The sequence below is a fragment of the Argopecten irradians genome, chromosome 4, assembly GCF_041381155.1.
Source record: "Argopecten irradians isolate NY chromosome 4, Ai_NY, whole genome shotgun sequence".
Classification (NCBI taxonomy): domain Eukaryota; kingdom Metazoa; phylum Mollusca; class Bivalvia; order Pectinida; family Pectinidae; genus Argopecten; species Argopecten irradians.
In genome coordinates this window covers 29,102,079-29,121,674 of record NC_091137.1, presented here as the reverse complement: position 1 = coordinate 29,121,674, position 19,596 = coordinate 29,102,079, and the positions used below count along the sequence as shown (strand labels likewise).

The following is a 19,596-nucleotide window of genomic DNA, read 5'->3' as shown; positions in this document are numbered from 1 at the left end:
CAAAAAAATGAAATTATCCAAATACATGTATACATAAAACATGTATGTCCCATGAGTCCGTCATTAAAAACCACAGTAAAACTATAAGCATCCCCTGTTTGCTGATTGACCAACATTCTGACAAGAAAATGATGACTTTCTCTCAGAAATTTATTACTACCTACTCATCGTTCAGAACTTCTTTTAGCTATAGAAACTGATGAATCGCTCTGAAATTCGAGGATGGCCCTTTAGTACTTTATGAAAACTAGCAGTAACAAGATTTTTTACGATGGACGGAAGGGCGGAAGGACGCAATTTACAGACCACCGAAGACAGGCAATTTCAATAGCCCAACATCATATCATGATGGACGAAAATACGGAATCACTTAAGGCCATATAAAACAATACAACGAGAATAAATAATCATATTTTGGTTTTTATTACATTATAACACATGCAGTACATTCCTCACAGTTTATTTAGACATGATTATGAATACAAATAAAAAGGAGTCAGTATAATGAAATAACAAAAATCTTAACATAAGGAATCTTTATTCCGACAATAAACCGATTCACTAAAGGTTAATGGTTTCAAAGCAAATTTAAATTAAAGTTTCATAAATGAGTAAATCACAACTTCAGGTTTTTATTTTAATAGGTTTAGAAATAATTGTAATTCTAGTATGTTTTTTTTCCAAACCAAAAAATTATATTTCAACAAACTTCGGCATAAAATAGGCTGTAAAGCATAAACTACGGTAAAGCCAGGAATTTTTGAAGAGAAATATTTTTGCATTATCTCCGTATGAACATCGATCTATGAGATAATAATGGACAAATATCACTAAAGAAAAATTAAATTATGTTTTCAGTCAAATTCATGAAATTTTGTACTAGCAAAATAATGAACTTATGACGATAACCAAATCAACATTATAACTGTACAGTTTATTATATAAGGACACAAGCCATGATAAAAATAGATAATTCGCAGCAATAGATAGTAGATTTACGTGAGGATTAAGATGAAGATAATGTTAATGCTTATGACAATACTCTGAAGAAAATCCAATTGATATTTATTTCATGAAAAAAAACCACATCAGATTGATTATAGACATTTTTCCTTTAATGAAATTCTTCAATAAAATAATTTACTACAAATGAAGGTTTCTTGCTTACACATGGACACTGACATTTGAAAAAATAACGGTTGTTAAATGAAACTATTTACAGTTTAAAAAGTAAGCATTAAGCAATGATACAAGACAGTACAATGTACAGTGTTACATTTTACACTCAACATAGATATTTCAAGAAAAAGAAAATAAGAATTATTGCCCCATTCCTCTACCTTTCCCCACACATTTGCGACTTACATGTACTGGTAAACAACTACCTCGTTATACTGGTATATTTCTTTAACAACCATCATTTCACATTTTTATTTTTGTAGAATATTATCTGTCCAACTGTAAGTTATCTCATATGCTATATTTCTAATGCAAGACACTCTACAGCATGGTTATTTCAAAGACCTTCTTAGTAAATGATGCAAAGACTTCAGCAGAGTCTCAAGAAGTACTTTAGCTTATTTTATACTCATCAATAGAAAGCAAAGCATACTCCTGAATAAAGCTCCTTTTCATCATTAAATATATATCATATATCAATTTATCAGTCTTTGTAAATGACTTTACTGACACTGTGTACCGTGTAATTCATTTAAAATATATGGCAATTCAATTCCAGGTATTTTCCACTTGAGTTATCTTAAAAGTGTCTCCTTATTTCATTTCAGAATATTTCATCGTAGTTAGATGTACGACAATTGAGAATTAGGCTACAGGCAACATGCCTATACACGCCTTCACTCTAAAGTGTCTTCTTATCAACACATAGGTAATGTCATTCGATTACGATATTCTGTTTCCATATCATTGTTTGTAGCTATATCATTAGCTGGTTTACATACACGGCTCTACATAATTGCCAGGGAAGAGTCCTGTAAATCCGTTCAGTACACCTTCCCACCAACCATCATCGTTTTTGTTGGTGACATAGATGACAGCATTTTCATTGAATGTCAGCTCATCCTCTTTATCAGCCAGGTAATCGTATATAGCAATAACTGAAACATACATTTAGATATTAAATTTATATAGCAATACATGTACTGTAAATTGTTTATAATTATAACTACCAGAGGATGAAATATAGTGTCTATACAATATGGATCAGCTTCTTTTAAAGAAAATAATTGATCAATTCGTATGGCAAATCAAGCTAATCTTAATTCAGGATTTGACTTATGAATTACATCTTAAAACTATTCAAAAATTGTATCCACCATAAAATAAATTTCTGATGCATAAATACACAAACCTTTCTCAATATAATTTGCAGGTTTCCAGTCTGGTTGGCCCAGTCCGAGGTTTGGTCCAGTAGCAGCATAGGGATCCTCTTCTTGTGGTGGTAAAGGGTGGTCATCCAGGTCCTCTGGGGGATCGTTGAACTCGGGGGGAGGGGGAGGAGCCTGGTTGTAGACAGAGGGGGTGTCTGATGGGGGTGGAGGGAGTGGGGGAGAGTTCACTGTCAACAACAAACAAAACATAGATGTAAATATTTATACAATGGATTCTTTCTATATACATGTATGCATGATGCCATAAAGTGGAAATAAAAAGTAATTATTAAAATTAACACCTGCCTTTCAATTTCTAATTATCTATATCCCAGTTTCTGAATATAATTCAAAGATCTCTCACAAATGCAACTCCTATATCTTTTATATCCTGATCTACAAAAATAGCTTCAAAGAATTATGATATAGACAACTGACATAACAGAATCTCTTCTGCTACAGTTTTTTTATATTGAATAATATAAGTTATACAGCTCATGGAATATAATGGCATAATCCAAACCCACATACTGTATAACAAAACAATTCCACAAAGCGGTTTAGAGTAAATATAACAGATAGTCTTTAGATGGCAGTTGTAATCTGTCTGATGGAAAAACTTAGTTAATAGATATAAGTGAACTGACATGCACCATGCATATACCATGTATGAAATGGTTTGACTAGCTTGTTGATAAGTTAATATACATTAATGTACTAACATGCTTTTACTTATCACTAGCACTCAAGTTATTTCATACATCCTTAAAATGTCAAACATTTCCCCACTTTTGTGAAAGTTTACATTAACACAATATTAAATAGCAGGTGTGATATGCCATGTGTTACACAGAAGTTGTCTTCAGTCATCACTTTAAAATCATATTGTGAATTGGTAAACTTTTAAAAAGATTGTTGCTTAGCGAACATATTTAAGAAATTCCAGTCACATAATCTTTGAGATAATAGTTACCAAAGAAATCAATAGTTCAAATATCTAAAGACATAATATGTAGATACTATTAATTTCTATAGGTTCAGTAAAACACTTCAATTCAACATTTGTGAATTTTTGACTAATTATATGGTTAATATACTTGGATATTCTCAGCTATTGGCTGATATTTCATGCTAATCTTATCCAATAGTATATATATCAGATCAGTACAATTGCAGAAAGGTGAATCTTTTCGAAAATTATTAGCTTTATGACAATTTTTTCATCATTTTACTTAAATCAGACGTCATTTTCGTCACACTTATATCTTGATTAATATAGTTAAATTAGAAATCTTTCATTTTAGTCAGTGGTGAAATCTTTCATTCCAAAAACAAAAGTGGTATTAATAATTTTCTACTGTAAATTTCAATCCACTTATAAAAGTAATTTATATTAATATTACTAACAAACTGTCATTTTTATTCTTTAGCATGCTTTATAATCTATTAATGTACCTACTATATACTTTGAGTGTAACTGTAAGTAACTTATAGTCAGTTCACATTCATTTTACCAAATAATAGATATATTGATGCATACAAAAGGCATAATATTTTGCAATATATTACATGTATGTTTTCAGATTTAATATAGAGAAGAAATGTATCAATAAATCCAGTATTCATATAAAATAGAAATGGTATTTTGTGTTTATAAAATGATTATCAAGAAATATTTTATTGATATATTTATCATTGTGTGTATAAATTATTTGTACAGATAAACATCTAGATATATTTTTGTATGGAAGGAAGGAGCTAACTTTCCCCCCGACACTTACGTTGGACTTTGATGGGACCTACAGTAATGTAAAAAGTTTGTGTTCTCCCTTCAAGGAGAACCTCTGTATAGATGTAGGTGGAAGTTTTATATACAGGTGGAAGTTTTATATACAAACAGACATATAGGAAAATACCTGGTCCTATATCAATGCCTAATCTATTCATCAAGAGAGCTTTTGATAAAGTCGGGTTATCTTTTTACGGTGGCCATTATGTATTTTAGGTACTAATTGTTACATCATATTTTATGAGTGTTAATATTTTTCTTAGAAAACAACATAATTTTCACTCACTAAGTCATGTCGTCACAATCAATACCTACCTACAAGGGAGATAACTTTGTAATATGCAAAGAATACTGGCGGTACATGGTTGTTGATTGGGGAATGTATTTGTACAGTTTATTATAGGAATGATTTAATGAAAAATATCACATATCACAGTATGGTGGTGAAACATCTTTTTTTTATTAATAGTAGCGATATTTAGATTAAGCTTTATAAATATAAGAATGTCTATTGGCATACACCATTTTAATTCCTTACATTTATAAATAATAATACATGTTATTCATAAATGATTCGAATAAATTTTAGGAGTAAAATAATGATCAAATCAATATTGTATTTATGTTTTATATGACTGTTTAAAGTATATCATTAGCTGCATTTCAGTGATCTCATAACATTTTTTTCAAGATATGGAAGTGTATTTAATCATAGATAACACTCATAATATATCTTGTGAAGCGTCTTGGGGTATTTCTTTTGGATCCTGTAAATCAAATTATGGTTGTTTATAAAATGTTCTTTCTGAATAGATCTGAATACACAACTCTGTGTTATTTTGTAGTTTTAATGCTGACATATAATGAACTTGATACATATACTAGTACTGGAAAATGCCACTTTGATTTAGGATCTAGTATATTCAGTATAAAGTTCTCTAGATATCATTTTTGTTTATGATTTAAGAATTTAGATAAAATGTACTTCTTCAAATAAAAAAGACAGCTTTCATATATTAGCTTTGTGTTCTAGTGTTTCCATAATTACAGTATTAGTAAAATTACATTTAACATTTTGTAAATAAACCTCTGGTAATATTTGTAAGAGAAGATAATAGTATTTAACAATTTGTGAATAAAACTCTGGCAATATTATTTTGATAAAATACATTTAACATTTTGTGAATTAAATCTAAATTAACTAAAACCTGTGACACATGCGTTACAAAAATGAAACACAACATAAAAATCAACCAATGAGAATGTGCGACACAAAAACATGCAAACCTTCATCGTCGTCCACATAGCTGCTGTCGGGGGCTTCGGACAAAGATGGCGGGGGAGGAGGCAGGTCTGTAAAAGTGACCGGCGGTAAGCAGATACTGACCACGCACAACACACTGACCTCTGATCAGCCTTCAGATCAGCTGACCAGTCTCAGCAATTAGATTTGACCAATCAGAAAAGCTGTTTCAAACTGACTTGTCTAATCACAGAATCGGTCAGATGAATAAAAGAGCAGATCTTTCTGGATTTTCAGATTGGATCTTTCACATCATCAAGTCACGCTATTCAGAGAGAGTCAATTTTATGTCTTTATTATTATAAAAAAATACTGGAATTTCCCAATTCTAAAGATCTGCTTTCTTTTTCATCAACAAAAAGCACAACAAAGAGGAAATATTAAAGAAAACTGAAAGAAATAGAAATTATTCAAACATAATCAATCAAAAATATTTCATAAAATTACTAATAACTTAAAGCGGTGAAAAATATATAGTCTAGATTCAGCACTTTATCTAAATACAATACTGAGTAAATAAACTTTATCTCGATTATTATACTATACCATAGTACTATAAAATTGTAAATATACATGACGTCTTATTATAAATTTATTTTGATGTATTTACAAATAACTTATTAAGTAAGATGCATATATATATATATCCCCATGCTATCTTAATATCCATTACATGTATGAAGTGTATTTTGGTATAATTATTTTGCACCAGTCAGAGATATATACAAAGTATATATACAAAATGTATATTTACTATACAGTGAGGTTGCTGTGGTTACATGATAGTTTATAAGTAATATGTCTGGGCATTTCACACCAATCCCATGCCAGTCAATATTTTAGGTAATGTAAATATTTCCATATACAAAGTGAACCATTCATTGATACTGTTGAGGTGTTCCATATATATCATTCCATAGACACGATTATGTGCATAAAATAACCAAATTTATACTATTGTGTTGAGAATCAGCTATAAATTACAATCGATTATCGGGATAGAGAACCAATTTGCATATATTTATCAATTTTATATGTAATCATATGCCATTTCCTCTCCTAATATATTTAAGCGTTTAGTTTCTCTGAAGAGTTTTGAAAGATTAACTAGCGGTACAAAATAAATCTGTTAAGAGGTTCTACACAAAAATCTTACTGGTACATGATAAAGATTCAGGCACAAAAATCTTACTGGTACATGATAAAGATTCAGGCAGAGCTATCTTTTTTAGATAACACATACACAATGAAATAGGTAAAACCTAGTACCTTATATATACAGTTGGAATTTGTACATAGACTAGTGGAAGCTACAAAGACTCCCTTTCAAAGACACATTACTGTACTTTATGTACTCCCCACTAAAAATGGGAAATGAAACAAATATTAATGCTTTATATTGGGCTTAGAGTGCAGACAGTATTTTAAATCTGAGCTGAATTTAACTGTTACTGACAGCAGTCTACTAGAAACACATAACCCCTTCTTTCACTGCCGACTGTAACTAATACCTCATGAGATCAAAGGTCTGATATTTTGATTAAGAAATCAATACCAGAAAATTCAGATGGGTATAAAGATATGTGTAGAGCCAGCAGAATGTACATATGTAGACATGCTTATACTGAAGTGTATACGTAATGCATGCATTGTCAGCCATGCGAATTCATATTCAATAAATTGAAGGTACATGTATCAATATCCACTATAAATATTTTGAAGTGTTTACTACATAATTCCTATACACAATGAACATTTCATGATCATTTCATAATTATTACTGTTTATAGCTCATTATATATTCTAACACTTGGTCAAATGTCCTTTCTTTAGAAAAATTTTTTTAATCAAATTTCACTGCACCATTTCTGATATTTAAAGGCCCACTACCTTTTGGAAAAGGCTTTTAATTTTTGAAATGGGAATGAAATACAACATCAATAATTTTGTAGAGTTACAAAAGTGATTAACTTACTTTTAATACTACAACTATCATCACCTTCTGAACAATTTGATTAAAATAGATAAAATGTGAATTTTCATTATGCGGGTCGTCTTGTGTTTCCCGCTGCCATCATAATACCAGGCTGTAATTGACTATCACTGAGCCGGATGGCAAAACAGAGAAATGACTCCCCACTGTTATCATATATTACTCAGGAAATCTTGCATACCAGTATGTTTGGTGTTGTAACCTCATCTTAGGCCATTGATTAATTTTCTGATGTTATTAATGTTTTTAAGAAACCTTTATGTTGAGCTTCGGAAAGGTAGTTGGCCTTTAAAGAATAAGAACGGTTATGAGTAACCTATTTTGAATCACTCTAAGGTCTAATTGTCTTTCTGAAGTAACAAGATATCAAATTAACATATTGACTTAGCATATACAATGTATATCAATTTCTCTTGTCCAATTTACCAATTGTATCAAATTACTTGGCAAAGCATTTCAAGATTTCATCATACAAATGAGGGGCTCCATCTATAAAAAGGCATTAAATCTATATATGAGATGTGTGAATTTATATGTAGAAAGTGATGAAACACTGAATTGCTACATCTGAGGATGTGATTCAAGTGTGATAAAATAATTTTGGATATCTCCTGTCAGGACGTGAAACAAGAATGTAAATAAAATATGTTGTATGCCACTACTCATGCTTGTAAATATAGGTAAATAATTTGTACATATATAGTGATGTCACATTGTCCCCACACATAGGTATATATACACTATATACTACATTCTCTTACTGGGACAAAAACCTCATAGACTAAGATCTTGAAATTCATTCATTTCTCAATAAATGTTTTTGTCTGAAATTTTTTTTTTCTAACAGTAAAATTATTATTACAGATTCAATATTTCTGTCAATATACTTGAAAGTTACTTACACTATGATATGAGCTGTGTAATATAGCTAGTATGAGAACACATGACATCATTATTTCTATATAATTACGCTGTGTTTTCCATTCAGTTTCCATGATAAGCAATTTTTCAATAAATACTATTTAATATTTCAAATGGTTACTCTTAATAGGACAACTGCTCTCAAATTATAAATTTTAGAATAGCTACAGAATGAATAAACACTATAGATATATTATAGATCAAACATACAAAATGATACTTCACTCATAATATATGATATTTAATAAACTTTATATTGAAAGCAGCTGTTCTAGCGAATAACCAAAATTCATGCTGATATAGATAAATAATCTTACAATAACCTTGGTATCTTTTGTGCTACAAATTGGCCGATACCAAATGCAATGTGCTATAAGATAATTAAGCACCTGTTGTCCAGGTGTAAGTCTTACCTGTCGAGGTCTGCTGTACAAGGTGTGACACACGGCCATGCATACCCGGATAGGAGGGAGGAGGGGCATCCTGTGACATTGGCCGAGCAAGACCGATAGGAGGGGCTAAAATATTCATCTGAGCTTCCGTCAGACCACAGTTGCTGCTCTGTCGCATGTCACTTGGAGCATATCCACTCTGTCTAGATGGATCCGATGGAGCGTATCCACTTTGTCTCGCTTGGTCGCCTGGACCGTAGCCACTCTGTCTTGCCTGACCTGCTAAGGAAGATAACAACCATACAGTATTCCATCTATAAAGTTTGATTAACAGGCTATCCAGCACTTCTTGGTGTAAAATAAGGGCTAACTTTAGGGACGAAAATAAGGAAATTTAGGCTAATTTAGGAATAAAATGAATTTATAGACTAAATTACATCACATGGAAGATTTCTACAAAATATTACATTGTTTCAGAAACACAAAAACATGTTAAAATTGTTTATGATTACAAAACATTCAATGACATACGTCATCTGACACTGACATTGTCTTCGTTAACCTAAACATTATTTTTCATGCCAATTTCTAATTTTTAGGTCAACAGAGACAATGTCAGTGTCAGATGACCTATGTCATTGACTGTTTTCAATTTTGCTAAAATTCCTAAGAAATTTCAAAATCTAAGGGGAATTCCTCAAAGAGAATTGAAAAAAATAGGAGTTTTTAGCAACGCTGGACAGTCTGGATTCATGAAAGCAGAGTTATGCAATTTTCTTTAACAATTTCTGATAAATTTATTGCTGAAAATATATAGTTTAAATTATTTCAATATAACTATAATTATGATAGAACCCTAAATAATATAATGACCTCCCTCCCTCGACAAATGATCAACATAATGTGTGTTCCCAAATACATGTAACATCCTGGTTTCAAATTTTACGTGTTCAATAAATCTTCTATCAATAACAATAGGACCAACGACCTACTTTGCATTGCCATGCCCCCTGGAGCATATGGAGATGCTGAAGTGGGGATGGAGGGTGGGGCTATAGGGGGAGCCGGTGTCCTGTACTGCCCCTGGTGTGCCCCTGCAGACTTTCCAATTGTGCCCCTCCCCTGGGGAGGTGTGGGAGGGCGAGTGTTTGGGGGAATACTTGGGTGGGAGGTGTTACTACTGATGGAAGAGCTCCGACTCTTGTTGTCCTTCTGTACACTGCTGGTTGTCTGAAAGGTAAAATTATTCTATTGAAACTATCTGTCACAAATTACTGAACTTTTATAGAAACTACAGACGGTATAAAGGTCGTCCTCAAATACAAAGTACTGGTTGATCTAGAAAATTGAATTATACTTTCTATTTAAACCTGTGGCAGATATTCAATAATACTTCAATATCAAAATAAATAGAAGATTTTTAAATATTTCATTTAGAACTGATGTAAGAACTATACTGTATGTATTCAGTCGTCAGTAGTAGGGATTTTTACTTCATTTGGACACAAAGATAAATATAAAATGTACCATGAAGAAATGATACAGACACATACACATGTACTGTATAATGTTTACATTGAGAAACACGATCAGACAAGTATATATACATCAGAATATAATAATATAATTATTGATATACATGTGTACTTAATATCAGAATACTGTAATACATTATTAATAATATACTTATAATATCAGAATGCTTTAAAGGGACAATTCACTCAGACTAATTCTTTTACAAAACCAAGAAGCAAAATGTGCCATAAGTGTATTGTTCTATATTTCTTATGAAACATATTACACAAAATATTGACAAATTCCACGTCATTGTTTAGTATTTTAATTGATACCGTTGTAATTACAAATCGTCACGCACCTTGAACAAATGTACTACATAAATACCGAGGAGGTGAAAGAATGATTTTTAGGCAAGACAATGCACCTAATAAGGTAAACACACTACTGTCAGAGCGATTTGAGCAGTTCTAGACAAAAAATGCTTTACTCTACGAGCAAGGGATAGTGTTCGGCATACAAGTGTTCAACCACAATGTGTAATGACGGACAGCAAGCGAGTTTGAACATTTCACACGCATTTCATATCGCTACCATAGGCTTTTCTTGCATATCACAGTAAAACCAACAGATCTAATTTCCATTAGAACTGGGTTTGTCTGATTTATGCACAAATTTTAATGTTCTCTTAGACTGAATTGTCCCTTTAATATAAATATTAAATTATATAAATATATTTAAGTTTGATTATTATATATATACATGTATAGTATATGTCATGTACATATGATGCAAATATATATTTATATATATGTGAGTACTTCCATCAATGCAGACAACAAAATCATATGGTTTTGGATAACTTTTTAGAAAACAATGTACCTATACTTAGGTACCAGGTACACGTAACATTTTATTCATTTTGGCAGCTAACTAGATAGTCATTAAATCAATAAATATGAAGAATATCAACATCTAATAACTAATACTGATCACTAAATGCTGATTAATAAAGACTAGATGTAGTCTTCTAAACTGAGCATACAGAAAATTTCTTTATGTATCAAAATACAATTAAGCACAATAAATAACCAAGTAGCTAGGTTTCATGAAAGAAAATATATTCCATGAGTTACAATACACAGCCTCCCCCCCACACACACACACACCCGAAAAAACCCACCATAAAGCGCTTTTCCAACCTTTGCCCATTGATAAAGAAGTTTGAATTAATGTGTTTTCAGCAGTTACAGAATTAAATATCCCCTAGTTAGAATAGAGGGATAAACTTCATTTTTTTTTACAATAAGCCCAACATGAAATATTGGTTGGACAACAACTTGTTCACTGATACACCACAGATCAATAGAAAACTTCAGATTTTAGTTTACAAATACAATTCCCAGGAACATATTATTGTTTGAAAGCCACTAGCTTAAAGTAGAGCACCTGCCACCAAAATGTCATATATTACAAAATATATAAATAACTATGTACCACCACCAAATCAAAGACATCAAAGACATAAATCCTAACTTTTACATGTATATCTTAAATTCAGACATTGTTTTTTTTTTAAAAATGTTTCTCTTATACAACTGTAAAAATATATAAAAAGGTACATGTTCAGAAAGAAGCAATTTGGACTTTGTTAAGAGTGTACCAGTAATTATAAAATTCAAAATCTGTTTTGCATTGATCTTTTACTTTTGCCTTCAGATTTGATTTATTTTTAACTAAAATGTATATGATTGAACAAGAAGCTCGGAAACAGGTCTTTAATAAATACCTCTATAAAAAATGCCATAATTATTTAATTTTGCTTTGGATAATATTGAAATCTCAGTGTTTACTCAAGCAATGACATTCAGACAGACATACAGGTATGTCTATATGTAGGACACAGACATATGGATGTGTACCACAGGACATCTGTCTATCTAGAAGTCCGAGTCTAGTGACTTCAGGATCAGAGGAAAAGCTGATACTATATTTAATACAGGAATGCGGATCTGAATTTTTAAACATATTCGGTGAAAATGAAATATATTTATGTGATGCTAGTATGTCTGAATTTAAGTGACATGAGAAAACTAGCTACAGGAAAGATATTATACAGCTACATAATCACTATTGTATAAGTTCTACAAATACTTAAATTCTGTGTGATGATTTAAGTAAGAGGCAGTTTAAATCTGTTTCTAATATGAAATAAATTGTTTTGATTTTGAATAAGGATTTTCTATGAAATTATTCGTAAATATACATTAATATTTCTGTATTTTATTACCAGGTAATCATATTTTGATCAATAAGCAATAATTGTGAACAATTTCCTTATATCTAATAATAGGTTTTCGTTGAATGACAACAGTATGAATTTATTGAGCTGTAAGGTAAAAATAACAGTCTGGAACCCTAGTTTACGGAGTCGTCCCCCTTCAGAAGAGACAATTATCACATAGAAAATATATTACATGAAATATATTATATTAAATAAAAGTGTACATAAACAGTACTATAAAGATTGAGTTGAGCTATAAAATGCAAGTGTTGACAAAAAAATGTAAAGCTGAATTTCTGATTATGTATTTTATTCATCCATCCACAACACACGCGTTTAACACAATGTGTATGAAAATGAAAACAAATAAGATCATCCTAACATAACTGTATATTGAATAATAGAATCCATATTATATGATCCTGAATTCCATAAACTGATGTCACACGTTTGATAACAAACTTAAGGAGCCTAGCCACAATGGAGAATAATTTCTCCATTAATTTCCTGCAATAGACAAGTCATGCAGAACTGCAACTTCGCTAGCCAAGGGTATTTAGTACCATACTCTCCCTGTAACCCCTTGGCGAATCTCACGTCGAAATTGAAGTTCCTGCTTTTCATTCTGATCGGATGCGACTAGAGTCAGGCTACCAATGAAAACGCGGCTTTGCTATGTCAACAAAACCGAACTGAAGCGATAGTAGTGACCTACATTTGTATATTAAGGCATGCATGCTTTCAACAACAGCTTCTAGCGAAGTCCTATAGATCTACTGACTGATTTTATCAATTATTAAATGTTTTAGTCCAGCTAAATGAAGTACATGGATACGTTGCTCTCAAAACAGATAGGAAAGTAAGTACGTGCATGGTTTCTGTTCTGCACAGTTACACAAATTATGCAAAGATAAACTGTAATTTGCAAATTTGACACTGAAGTATGAGACACAAAAAACTGGTGTCCGAACTAACAACATGTTAATCTTCAGTACTGGTATTTTGAATCTGTCGCAAACAACATGCATGTTTCAAAGGGCCTGCCATTTTTTCAAGCATACAACAATGATACAAGCTTTTTTTTTATTGGTTTCTTATTACGTATATGGAAGAGGTGCAACTATGGTGATCCATGCCAGCAGGTGGCACAGATCGGGAACTTCAATTTCAATACAAGATCCTAGGGAAAGTATTAGACCAAATACTCTTGGCAAGCAAAGTTTGCAGAACTTTTAATTATGATAAAACGATAATTCATTCATTCATTTATTTAAGCAAATGAGAAATAAATTGAGATTTATATATATTTTGTTATGTTGATCTTAATGTTTCTTTAGTAAAATGTTGACCACACAGAAGTAGAAGTATTTCACAAACATTTCAAGGAGAGACTGCTAGTAATCTATTATATACATGTGTATTAATCAGCACATGATCTCTTAATGAAAATGATTAAGCATTATTGTATATGTTTCCAGCTCCAGGAAGGAAGAAATGTGCACTTCCTAAGCCTACCTTTATAATGCCTTGTTCCTGAACCTGAAAGAAATCTTATTCTTTAACAACACATACAACATATAGTGATTATCTCCCTTTGTCAATTGCACCAGATAACCTTCAATTAACCAGAGCATGCATTTTGAACAAGATATTTTCTTGGACTTTTCAATTAGAAGGTAATTTTTGAGGATAGACTGTCAATTTATTATATATAAAGGGAGATAAACGGCATGCTTCAACACACATAGCATGTCAACACAACAAAAACACAAATAAACATTCTCGATATCTGGGTACGCATGAAGAATATATCATATCTGAATGATTCTGTTTAACATATGGGCATGCAGTAGTTTCATCAATGCAAAAAATAAAGTAAATCTTACAGAAATGTATGCTTCCTAAAAACCATGCAAAGACTGTCATAACTATATATATTTTTTTACTTTCATTTTGTACTGTTCTAAAATGTTTATTCCTTCATTCTCACTTAAATGACATATTGAACAAAGTGTCTTAATATTCTAATTCACAGATGAATTTCATTATCATTGCTTCATTTAATGCTAACCATGATCTCAAGTTTTAGCAATGTAATCATTTGTAAACCATTTTTGACTGATTGAAATAATTAATAGGCTCCTAAAAATATCTTTTGAGTGTTCTGAAACTGGAACCATTTGGATAAAAAATGTAACTTAAAGATACTTTTGATGTTGCTCAAACAAACAAAGTCACGGTTAATGTTCGCTCACCTTGACACCATGTCCTATTTCGTCTAACACTGTGTAGTCTATCGGCTTGCGTTGGTATTTTGTAGGACGTTCGGCTTGCTCTGGGAATATGATACCATTCTTCACTCCCAATGGTCGGTTAGTGTTCCTGTTGGTTGTAAGTACACCAATCTCTCTCCTGGCCACCTTCTCCTTATGGATGTTTACAGTCTGAAAACAAAATCAACATCATTAAATATCATCATTTATTTAATTTAATACATGTAAAGTTACATTTTTGGTGAAGATTTTTATAAAATGCATGTGATTCAAGATCATGAAATTATGATAAGACCTTATATTTTGAGATATTGGCATCTCTTTTGTATCATATTTGTCTCCCAGAAAAAACCATCAACCCTATATTTTGAGATAATAGGATCTCATTTTGTATCATATTTGTCTCCCAGAAATAAAACAACCCTATATTTTGAGATATTGGTATCTCATTTTGTATCATATTTGTCTCCCAGAAAAAATATCAACCCTATATTTTGAGATATTGGGATATCTTTTTGTTTCATATTTGTCTCCCAGAAAAATATTTGAGTTCTTACGATAGGAGACCATAAATTTAAAACCATCCACAAGAACTGTCACATGTTGTGCGTGTGCCTGTTAAATGTGACACTAACATACTGATTTGAGACCGAGTGGTGATCATTTTTAGGATGTGGATGCAGCTGCAGATATCATGTCACCCTCGATACTCCAGGGGTTCCAATCACTTATGATCTCTACACCCCTGGACTATCTCATAGTAATACTGGAGGCAACAGAACAGGTAAGTTAGTCCTTTGATGCACATCATTTTGCTGGCATGTGATTGGTTCAGATTTGTTCCCCTGATGAGCTGCCGTTGGTGTATACATAACACAGTCATACACCTGTCTTCAATGGTGATAATTCATGTAACATGTATGTGATATCCAATATATTTTGTGTTTCTGCAGTACTAATTTCTCCAGTAAGGATATGACATAACTCAATGTAATCTTTCTGCTGATCATGAAATGATGTTAGGATATCATCTGCATAAACCTTATAAGGTATCATGTGGTATTATAGCATTTTGATGAGGTTGATGCATGTTTTTACTGACCAAAGAAAATTATCGACCAAGGATGAAGTCCGAGGTTGGTAATTTTTCTATGGTCAATAAAAACATACATCGACAGAATTCAAAATGCTACAATTGTTTTATTATTTTACTTGGTTTTTCTTTACAAGCAATAAATAAAAAGACATACAACAATCTAGTGTATACATCTGCATTTGTATTTCAGGATATATTACCAGATATCGAATGAGTAAATATCAAAATGAGAATACCAATGATACGAGGATTTAGATAAGTTTTCCTATTAATCCTGATTTCCAGATACACATACAGTAGAAGATGGCAAATGCATCATCATACTTCAGTTTTCATATAGTTTTCAACATCGGATAAACAACGTTTATAGTTTATATTACTGTCAGATAAACAACGTTTATAGTTTATATTACTGTCTTAATAAAAAAATTGCTCTTACGTGTATCATAATTACATCTTTGTATTTGTAGCTCAGACGTAACATTGTTTAGAATGTTTCATTTCTCATCAAGACTACCGGCAGATAGGTAAGCCCGTCTGTCTATTATTCGCTGTGTTTGATGATAATGTCTTACCAACAAAATCAGCATCTTAGACATGCTTAATTTCTCAATGTTATCATGCATGTCACATTCAAACGCTTAAATGACTTTGAATATTTGATGCACTGGATCAGGAAATCCCTGTCTATTCATAGACAGATCGGTCAATCAACTTTTTTCAATCAACTGTTATCAGTTGATCATTGTTTTATAGGGGGTCACATGGTGTACCGACGTTCAATTAGATTGATGGAAAAACCAAGAAAAATAAGAAAATTACCTGACTAGTACAAATTCTGATCACATGAGTTTCTAATGTATAAAATTAAATCTCATTATTATTTAACACACTATATGTGCAATTGGTATCAAATAAGCATTAGATATGTGTCAGGTTATATACCTACCTGGGCCAGGTAATTTACACTGGATTCCATTTCCATGGTCTGACTCTGCTGGAGGTCAAGCAATTTAAGGAAGTTTGTGGCGAGGTTGTTGATCTGGTAAGCCACGCTAGCCAGGGAATGGGTTGTGTAGTTCTTTGTCTCTTCCAAGGCCTGCTTTTTATTTGTCGCCTTTAAAAGCATCAAACAAAATAATCCAATAATATTAGACGTTGATATTGAGAAACTTCTGATTGGCAATACTGACATGACGTAATGATCAAGTGTCTCGTCATGGTAATAGCTCTATACCTATAACATAGTGAGTACAAACAAAACAGTTGTGCAAATACAGCTCTTTCATACATCTTCATGTAGATACAATGTATATAAATATATATGGACACCTGTAAGATTATATATACACTTCGTTTACATCTCAATTTTCATTCAATTAATTTTTACATGGTATACTTAAAGATCCAAATGCCCATCTAATAAATTGTTTCATCTAATTGCAGTAATAAATGTTGCAATCGTTCCATGCATATAATGAAGCTAATCCAATAATATTAGATCTCGATATTGAGAAACTTCTGATGTGCAATACCTGTTAGACACGACGTAATGATCAAAAGTGTCTCGTCATGCTATACCTCTAACATTGTTGGAGTAATAATGAAGCATCAACAATAGGCCTAAAATTAGAGTCCATTTTGATTTAAAGTACTACACTAGCTGTGCTAGTCCGCTAAACCTGCCTATATTATTAGGCTTTTTTAATTTTTGTTTTTTGTTTTTGCCTAATATATAGTCAGCTTGCGGTACCTCTTAAAAATGTGAAATCGTAGGCCAGATTTGGCCTACGCTACCTCCGCGGCATATTTCTAATATATCGTCCATGCAAAGCCGGGAAAACGTACACATACCTATATATTGGGATCTTATGTACTCCACTGCCCCCATGTTACATCCCATTTATGATATTAAACAACTCTGCACAATGAAATAATTCCGGGACCCTTCTATTTCACACATTTGTAATGGCCACCATATACACAATTAGTAGAGCAAACGGCAGCCAATCAACTTCGCTTCCGGTTTTATTTTTAAAAAACCACGTGTAGTTGAAAGATAAACAAAATGTTATAATTAGCCAGTTAGAGTTATTATAATGAAATTATGGTCGACATACACGACATGTTGTCAAATATTCAAAATCAACACGACTATTGCTGGTACCGCATCACTTTCGCGATATTCACGTTGCATATACATGTAGCATATACACGGTAGAATTTTGTTTATCTTTCAACTACACATGGATTGTTAAAAATAAAACCGGAAGCGAAGTTGATTGGCTGCCGTTGGCTCTACTAAATGTGTATACGACGGCCATTACAAATGTGTGAAATAGAAGGGTCTCGGAAGTATTTCATTGTGCAGAGTTGTTTAATATCATAAATGGGATGTAACATATGGGGGCAGTGGAGTACATACACTGTAAGATCCCAATATATAGGTATGTGTACGTTTCCCCGGTATTGCATGGACGATATATTAGAAATATGCCGCTGACGTAGCGTAGGCCAAATCTGGCCTACGATTTCACATTTTTAAGAGGTACCGCGAGCTGACTATATATCAGGCAAAAAAATTAATTAAAAAAGCCTAATAATATAGGCAGGTTTAGCGGACTATAGTTATGCCTGCGTATACTCGCCACTACTCTATTTTAGAGCCAAATTACAAGTTTCTTAATTACTTCACTTGATAGGAAAATAAGTATCAGCAAAATATTAGGCCTACGTTCCATAACACAAATTGTATATTGTTATCTCAAAATATAAACAACGAAGCGCAAAGCCAAAGGTGTGTCATCAATATTTGTATGACATTGTCACATATTAAACAAATGAAACCTACAAACTATATCCTTACCGTCAAATAATTCTCTCTGCAATATTTTGCAACATTTTCGAGGTTGTTAAAGCTTTCCTGAAGGTGCTGACGCCCTTCAGGAATTTCCTGCTCGAGAAGTTGGGCTACTTCGGCCATTTTGTCTTCTCTTCTCTCCACTTCCTGTTTGAAGCGTCTGATCGACTTAGTTTTGTTTTAATTATATTCGAGTTACTTCCCTTTGACAACCAAAAATATAGTACAACCAAAAATATAGTATTGACAGAACGTCAAACTCCTGTGGTATCAGATACAAAAATAAGCATTGATATACGTTGTTTATATCTCTGAATATAATTTTGTTTCAAACTGTCATTTATATTGAAATAATAGCATTAGAAGTTAAAACATGTGCAAATTAATGTGTGATTTTTTTTATCAACTTATGATTTTAACTCATCCACCTTTTGATCATCTCTCTGTTTGATATAAATACCATTTTCAACAATTAGGATTTTTCAAATTCAAATTTTAAGTTAGGCCTAGTAGCTAGTTCAGTGGAAAAGCCAGTGCACGTGAGATAGTGCATAAAACTATACAAACGGCTCAAAACAGCACGGATATATCACTTTACATTCACAAGGAAAACAAACAAAACGACGATCTTGCATGGAATAGAGAAAATTAAAGAACTGACTGAGAGAATAGAGTCGATGGAAGTGCAGTGTGGTGTTCCCCAAGGGAATGTGCTGGGGTCTAATAGCGGAGTAACAACTAACAGAAGTAGATGTAAGTAGATTAAAATCCCAACTTCGA

The 19,596-nt window shown here is 32.1% G+C and overlaps 1 protein-coding gene across 5 annotated transcripts; it reads right to left on the bottom strand.

Annotated features, from left to right (window-relative positions):
- Window positions 1-402: 402 nt before the first annotated feature.
- LOC138321216 (abl interactor 2-like) lies at window positions 403-18,980 on the bottom strand. 5 transcript variants are annotated; one of them, XM_069264730.1, is made up of 9 exons: window positions 18,823-18,980; window positions 16,906-17,073; window positions 14,843-15,031; window positions 14,474-14,488; window positions 9,781-10,018; window positions 8,810-9,070; window positions 5,467-5,532; window positions 2,372-2,578; window positions 403-2,117 (listed from the first exon to the last, which is right to left on the bottom strand). In XM_069264730.1, exons 1-9 carry the CDS (start codon window positions 18,937-18,939, stop codon window positions 1,954-1,956), a joined length of 1,425 nt encoding a protein of 474 aa, XP_069120831.1. In that variant the 5' UTR covers window positions 18,940-18,980; the 3' UTR covers window positions 403-1,953. The 5 variants fall into 5 exon arrangements, with proteins under 5 accessions (XP_069120831.1, XP_069120829.1, XP_069120830.1 ...); XM_069264728.1 differs by lacking the exon at window positions 14,474-14,488 and adding an exon at window positions 14,103-14,126; XM_069264729.1 differs by lacking the exon at window positions 14,474-14,488 and adding an exon at window positions 14,103-14,126 and having other exon boundaries at window positions 8,810-9,067.
- Window positions 18,981-19,596: the final 616 nt, after the last annotated feature.